Raw genomic sequence first — 8,148 nt, 5'->3', positions numbered from 1 at the left:
CAACATATCACACGGCATGTGTCCTTCATTAATAAATTAATAAAAGAGTGGCAAGTTTGCTTGCTATAAGGGGGATAAAACACGGCTATCTAGCTAGCTCACGATGATTTGTACGTTCCAGTTAAAGGTGCTTCTGGTCTGAAGTTATCGTCATGGGGGGCACGGTGGCTTAGTGGTTGGCATGTTTGCCTAACACCTCCGGGGTTGGAGGTTCGAATCCCGCCTCCACCTTGTGTGCGCATGCTCTTGTGCTTACCCTGTGAGTTTGCATGTTCTCCCTGTGCTTCGGGGGTTTCCTCTGGGTACTCCAGTTTCCTCCCCAAAGACATGTTGTAGGCTGATTGGCAGGTCTAAATTGTCTGTAGCGTGTTCCTTGTGCCCCGAGTTCCCTGATATAGGCTCCTGTGACCCTGTGTAGGACAAGCGATATGGTAAACGGATGGATTGATGGTTATCTTCATGAAAAATGTATTGTTTTGCCATGCCCGCTGACGATGTCAACTGTAGTAACAGTTTCAGTCGTACTGTAGCTAGAACTGGAATGTTACGTGGTGAGCAGAGTGATGCAAACAATGAAACATCCCAGTGCTTTTATGCTAAATATATGTGCTCTTGGAATGCCACTCTGTTGTATAATAAAGGTATAGGATTGGAAAGGCATGAGAGAAAGAGACACAGGAGCAATTGAGTAAGAAGTCGTTCCAGTTACTTACGCTCTCCTGAAGGTTTTATGGTATCCATGCACTATTGAGTGTTATGATGGTAACACATAACCACAAAGTATTCCCATCTCTGTAAGCTGTTGTGTTGGAAACAGGAAAAATGGGCAAGAGTAAGGATCTGAGTGACTTTGACAAGGGCCAAACTGTGATGGCTCTTGTGGGGTGTTCCCCATATGCAGTGGTTAGTACCTACCAAAAATGGTCCAAGGAAGGACAACCGGCGACCCAGCGACAGGATCATGGCCAGCCAAGACTTTTTGATGCGCATGGGGAGCAAAGGCTAGCTCGTCTGGTCCGATCCCACAGAAGAGCTACTGTAGCACAGATTGCTGAAAAAGTTCATGCTGGCTATGATAGAAAGGTATCAGAACACACAGTGCATCATAGCTTGCTGCGTATGGGGCTGCGTAGGTGCAGACCAGTCAGAGTGCTCATGCTGACACCTACAATGGGCACGTGAACATCAGAACTGGACCATGGAGCAACAGAAGAAGGTGGCCTGGTCTGATAAATCATATTTTCTTTGACATTATGTGGATGGCCAGGTGTGTGTGTGTCACTTATCTGGGGAAGAGATGGCACCAGGATGCACTATGGGAAGAAGGCAAGCTGGCAGAGGCAGTGTGATGCTCTGGGCAATGTTCTGCTGGGAAACCTTGGATCCTGGCATTCATGTAGATGTGACTGTGACACTAATAGCAGTGTCCTCTTTCAGCAGGATAATTCTCCCTGCTACACTACAAAAATAGTTCAGGAATGGTTTGAGGAACATGACAAAGGTTCACAGTGTTGACTCGGCCTCCAAATTCCCTATATCTCAATCCGATCGAGAAATCTCTGGGATGTTTTGAACAAACAAGTCCGATCCATAGAGGCCCCACCTTGCAACTTACAGCACTTAAAGGATCTGCTACTAACGTCTTGATGCCAGATCCCACAGCACACCTTCAGAGGTCTTGTGGGGTCCATGCCTCGACGGGTCAGAGCTGTTTTGGTTGCACAAGGGCGACCGACACAATATTAGGCAGGTGGTTTTAATGTTATGGCTGATCGGTGTATAAATGAGTTTGGATTAAACATTTTTTGGTCTTCTCTCAGGACAGTGAAACACGTCAGTATGTTTGTCTGTGGTAATCACACACATATTGGGCTAAAATAGAGGATTTTCAGTGTTTGTGTGATAAGCCGTGAAACCAGGTGCTAAAATACACTGGTCTTAAAACTTAAAGTTTCCTTCCTGTAACGTGATAAAGATTAAGTTGAAAACTATCTGGACTGACTGAGCTTTCATACATGATAGGTAGGTAGGTAGACAGACAGACAGACTGACTGACAGACAGACAAACAGATAGATAGATAGATAGATAGATAGATAGATTTCCACACACAAACTTTCACAAGCATACACACTTACAGACTGTGTGTATGACTGACATATCTGCTTCACTTGCTGTGCATATTATGTGTAACACCACATTTAAATACACAGTATTATATTCACTGATTCAACGCACTAAACATACTATAACGTAATGTATATAAAGTATTGTATAATACACACTATAATAATAATACATACTATAACGTATTGTATATTATTAGTATGTATACTGTTTAGCACGCTACACACGCCGTAAAGTTTGTCCATTTTGAATGAATATGATCCGGTGCTAATTTGGTGTGAATGGATGTGTGCGTGTGTGTGCGTGTGTGTATGTATGTGTTTGTGCGTGTGTGTGTGTGTGTGTGTGTGTGTTGGCAGGTCGTTGGATCAAAGCTTAACAGGGTAGAAGTGATCAACTGATGGAGAATACACAGGAGCTGACCGAACAGGCGGTAGGAGAACTGCACGCGCTCACACACACACACACACACACACACACACACACACACACACACACACACACACAGTGGGCGGTTAGCTTGCATTGTGATCTGTGTTATGAACTGAGTTTTCATTAATCGTTTGATATAATTGCTGTCATATGGGAGCTGCCTCTGTTTTTCTTAAAAAGCTTTTCAGGGTAAGTGAAACATGGCAGTTTTCCGCTGTTGTGGTCTGATTGTCAGGGTCCCTCAAGGCGTTTAGAGTTGATTTTTACTGCTGCATGTGGCACAAAGGGTACAGTCAGCGTTCAGCGTGTTTCAGCTGATGTCTTCCACCTGTTCGATTTCTTCCCTTTGGAGTTCGGCTCACACATGATCCGAGTCAGGGCTTCCGTTAGTTTGTGTTGTTGGTCTTTCAGTCTGTAGTGAAAGTAGGGAGAGGAATCCATCTATTCTGTTCCGATAAGATCAGAGTTGAAAGTATCGCAGCACAAAGTTTCAATTTTAAACTTTAAATGGTAGCGTGATGATAGATTTATGATGATTGTAAATATATGATGCTTCAGAGTTATGATGCAACATCCGTCAGGGTGTCTAAAACCATGTCTTCGCGTTCATAACACACTACTTTGGAAGATTTTCCCGTTTTGCAGTAATGTCAGAATGCGTAGTGCAGATTATTCTGTGCGCTTATGAAATCCCACAGTGCTTTGCAGGAGGTTCGGGCCTAAATAATAAGTACAGCACACCCAGACTGCATTGCAGTATTTATAGGGAATAGGGAGTAGGGAATCACTTAGGACACAGATCATGAATGAATTGAACATATTGTTGAATTATATTACAGGCAGAAATCGTTTGGAACTGGAAAAGAAACATTTGAACTATTGAGCTGTACTGACCTGAACTGAATTAAACTGAACAGAACTAAACTGGGCTGAACTGAATTGACAGGAATTGAACTGAACTGAATTAGACAGAATTAAACTACACTGAAGTAGATTTAATTGAAGTAAACTGAATTGAATCGAACTGAACTGAATCAAACTGAACTGAAGTGAATTGAACTGAACTGAACTGAACTGAATTGAACTGAATTGAACTAAACTGAACTGAATTAGACTGAGTTAAATATACTGAACTAGATTTAATTGAACTGAATTGAATCAACCTGAAATGAAGTGAATTGAACTGAACTGAACTGAACTGAATTGAACAGAAGTGAACTGAATTAAACTAACTGAATTGAACTGAATAAAACTATACTGAACTACAATTAATTGAACTGAATGGAAGTGAACTGAAAGGAACTGAACAGAATTCAATGAACTGAATTTAACTGAATTGAATGGAACTGAAATAGACTGAATTAAGCTATACTGAACTAGAATGATTTAAACTAACTGTACTGAACTGATTTAAACTAACTGAACTGAATTGAATTGAACTGAACTGAATTATACAGAACTGCATTAAACAAACTGAACTGAATTGAACTGAGAGTTTGGAATTGAGTGTGAGGAATAGAGAGAGAGAGAGAGAGAGAGAGAGAGGGAGAGAGAGAGAGAGAGAGAGAGGGAGAGAGAGGTGTGTGCAGGCCACCCAGGCATGGACTGAGCGCTATTAGTGGTTTTAATACTGAGCAGATGAGGACTGAGTGGCTGAGCACAGTAGCCATATGGCCAGCACAAGTTTAAACAGTGGCCGCACACACACACACACACACACACACACACACACACACACACACACACACACACACACATACACACACACACAGAAAGACACACACAGAAAGACACAAAGACACACTTTGACTCGCTCTCTCTCTCGCTCTCTCTCTCAATGTTCTATATGAATTTGTATTAATTAGTAAAACATTCAGTGTGTGTGTGTGTGTGTGTGTGTGTGTGTGTGTGTGTGTGTGTGAAGCAGATCTGCAGCGTGGTGTAACAGGTGGAAATGTTGCTTGCTGTTCGACTTATGTACATGTTTCGCTATTAATAGTTCGATGGTGTGCAGTCGGGCTCTCTGACAACATCAGCCTTGTGTGCGTGTGTTTGTTTGGTCAGTTGATTGTGGAGCAGCGTGACTCGGGCCTGTCCTGCACATCCTGTCGGATCAGGCGCTGGAATCCGCAGCACTGGGGCGGCGAGGGTTTCGAGTTTTTCAGCTGAGCAGGCGATATTTGTGGAGACCGGGATTATAACAAGCTGCGTGGAGATTTAGAGACGTGACAAACACACTGAGATTGAGGAGTCAAGACAGTGTATACAGACAGGATTGGGTAGTTATGGGAGGGTCAGGAACAGTGGGTAAAGTGACCAGAAGGTTGTAAGATCAAATCTCATGACTGTCAGAAAGGTTCCTGTTGGGGTCAAAAACCTTAAAGACACCCTGCAAGCAATAGTCACTACTGTTGTTACCTTGTTGCTGCATGAGTCTCAGCGTATTGTGATTGATTCATTAAAGTAAAGACATCATTTTTGTCTTTTCCTTTTCCTTTGGGGCTGCCTTTAAACTGTCATCATGCATGGAGTAGCAGGTTAAAAATAACATTAAGTAAGGAACAATACAACTGGGTGGGGTGTGTGTTTGTTGGGGTGCTGTTATATGCTAATAATCAATGACAGGGTGGTGTGTGCAGCCTATTAAGTGGAGTCAGTGTTATCACCCCGAATGTGATTATTTTGCTATAACAGCACATCATGAAATGTTCATTTCTCTCATACCACAGCAATTTGTCAGCAAATACAATTGATCATTTATTAATGAACGACATGCTGAACTTTTAACCATTTATAGTTACATTCGGTATTGTGGAGCGTCCAAAGAGGCAAGTTATCATTTACGTTATAGCAGCCATTCCCTCATCAGCGTCTCTTTGCTTTTCTCGTTTGAAGTAAATAAGATAAAAACAACTGACTGTTACGAAGTAAGTGACACTGGAGACTCCTTATATCCATCCATCCATCCATCCATCCATCCATTTTCCATACCACTTATCCTACACAGGATCACGGGGGAGCATGGAACCTATCCCAGCGAACTCGAGGCACAAGGCGGAGGACACCCCGGACGGGGTTCCAGCCACTGCAGGACACAATTGCACCCATTCACACACTGAAATGCCAATCAGCCTACAATACATGTCTTTGGATTGGGGGAGGAAACAGGAGTACCCGGAGGAAACCCCCGAAGGACGGGGAGGACATGCGAACTCTGCGCACACAGGGCGGAGTCGGGATTCAAACCCCGACCCCGGAGGTGCGAGGCAAACCTTCCAAAAATGTTCAGTGAACGTCTCCTTTATTTGATTGTCCGTTTTTCTTTGTGAAGTAAATGTTATCCATTCATTGTTAAGCTTAGCATATGTAGAGCATCCACCATGCAAGGCCCTGTGTAAGTTGTTACTATAGAAACAATAATGTATTAGAACGAGTGCGTTAATTAGAAACCTGTGATTTGAATTTGAAATGGCACCACTGTCAAAGCTGCTGTCATTCAGTGGTGCTTGAAAGTTTGTGCACCTTTTAGAATTCTCCGTATATCTAGGTAAATATGACCCATCATCAGATTTTCACACAAGTTCTAAAAGTTGATCAGGAGAACCCAGTGAAAGAAATAAGACACAATTATCATACTCGGTCATTTATCTATTTAGGGTAAACGATCCACTATTACGTTTCTGTGAGTGGCAAAAGTATGTGAACGTCTAGGATTAGCAGTTCATTTGAAGGTGAAATTAGAGTCAGGTGTTTTCAATGAATGGGATGTGAAATCAGGTGTGAGTGAGGGCCCTGATTTATTTAAAGAACAGGGATCTAGCAAAGTCTGATCCTGTTTGTTGAAGTGTATCACGGCATGAACAAAGGAGATTTTTAAAATACTTTTGCCACTCATAGAAATGTAATATCGGATATTGGAAGTATAATATTTTTTGTCGCATTTGTTTAATTGGGTTCTCTTTACCTACTTTTAAGACCTGTGTGAAAATCTGATGATGTTTCAGGTCCTATTTATACAGAAATGTAGAAAATTCTAAAGGGTTTCAAACTTTCAAGCATCACTGCAGATGTTAGCAGGTTGGACGCTAAGTGCCATTCTCGATAGCGATTTGAGACACTTTTTATTTCTGAGCCCTCACTGAAAACACAAAATCTTCCCTTGCTGTTGTCTTAGAAAGTAAGACATATCCAGACAGACCGAAAGACCAAGGGCAAGAGCGAGAGTGAGAGTGAGAGGGAGGGAGGTGGAGTGGCATGTGGTGTGGCCCAGGGGGATGTGTGCAGGACGGAGAGGAGAAAAGAAAGAAAAGTGGGGGGGGGGGAAACAAAACACTTTTAGCTGCAGCCTTTCCAATGGTGAAGTCTGAGCCTGAGGGCTGATGGGACAGAGAATGAGGGAGGACTCAGGTTACACACACCTCACACACACCCACACACACACACACACACACACTAACTCAGAGAGGCATCATTCACATGATGTCTTTGAGAAAATACAGAGAGACAGAAAGACTGAGCACATCTGTACCATGTGCATGAACATTTTCCAGAGCGAGATCAACGACTTCTAACATCCATGTGAATTAAATATTTTATACACCACATCACATCTATTCATATCTCCTCGACTGATCAGAACCCCAACATTATTTAATCTAAGTCTAGCTTCATAAATATTAGTTTCATTACGTTGTGATTTTAATACGTCGAAATCAATCCCGATCCTCTGGTGTGCAGTTTGAATTTGTACGGAAGTACATTTTACTTTTAATAAAAGGACTCAATATTGTTTTCATTATTCAGTTGAATTCATTCTGAAGCATTGGAAATGTTCATTTATTTACATAGTACGCTTAAATCCGTGTATAGGCCGCGATCAGGTCAGCAGTTAACGGTGGCAAAAAGCTTTATAAAGGATGTTAAGGAGGAAACCTGAGATAAGCTGAGGCTCAAAAAGCAAGGCCCATCCTCCTCTGGTGGAGACAGGATAGTGCACTTCAGGATGTCGCCTGGTCTTTTTGCAAATAAATAATAAATCGGAATTTACTTCTCGTCTTAGGATTGAATCAGTTTTGGAACATTTGAGATTTTAATGTATTTATATAATGCTTTTAACAAGCCTCTGTTGCCCACAAAGCTGCTGTGTAGATCATTCGATCAAGCTGACAGCTGTAGAAAAAAAAAAGGTCGCTAATAAAATGAAGGATGTTTTCATGCCTAATTTCTGCACCTGAGCTCTTGTGTTTTGTTTGTTTGTTTGTTTGTTTGTTTCGTTTAGCTGACTTGCACATTTTTCAAGCACGTCAGATTGTTTGCACACGTGAGTTCTTTGATTGGTCAAGAATTTAACGGCATGGGCTTTTAATGAGCGCTTCTTACTGGTTCTCACTGAAGGTTTTTCCTCTACACTCTTAAAAATAAAGGTTCTTCAACGGTTATTTGCAGCACTATAGGTTCTACAAAGAACCTTCTTCTTGTCAAGAAGCATTTTTCATGTTATAGGGTTCATGAGTTGAGCTATACGGTTCTTTGGAGATTAAAGAAGTTCTCTTTTTTTCCTTATAGGTTCTTCAGAGCAATGTATTGATTCT

General features: G+C 41.9%; 1 protein-coding gene across 9 annotated transcripts in view; it reads left to right on the top strand.

The window, feature by feature from the left end:
* The window catches only part of eya4 (EYA transcriptional coactivator and phosphatase 4), a 57,400-nt gene that overhangs the window by 6,180 nt on the left and 43,072 nt on the right, over positions 1-8,148 (top strand). For 8 of the 9 annotated variants that reach the window (XM_017487277.3, XM_017487274.3, XM_017487273.3 and 5 more), the window contains exon 2: positions 2,485-2,558. The exons of the other annotated variant lie outside the window; for it this stretch is intronic. In XM_017487277.3, the coding sequence (XP_017342766.1) occupies positions 2,526-2,558 (33 nt within the window). In that variant the 5' untranslated portion in view covers positions 2,485-2,525. The remainder of the gene's footprint in view (positions 1-2,484; positions 2,559-8,148) is intronic. 9 annotated transcript variants of the gene reach the window in all.

This window comes from Ictalurus punctatus, chromosome 15 (assembly GCF_001660625.3).
Source record: "Ictalurus punctatus breed USDA103 chromosome 15, Coco_2.0, whole genome shotgun sequence".
Classification (NCBI taxonomy): Eukaryota; Metazoa; Chordata; class Actinopteri; order Siluriformes; family Ictaluridae; genus Ictalurus; species Ictalurus punctatus.
This window is presented reverse-complemented; position numbering and strand designations above follow the sequence as displayed.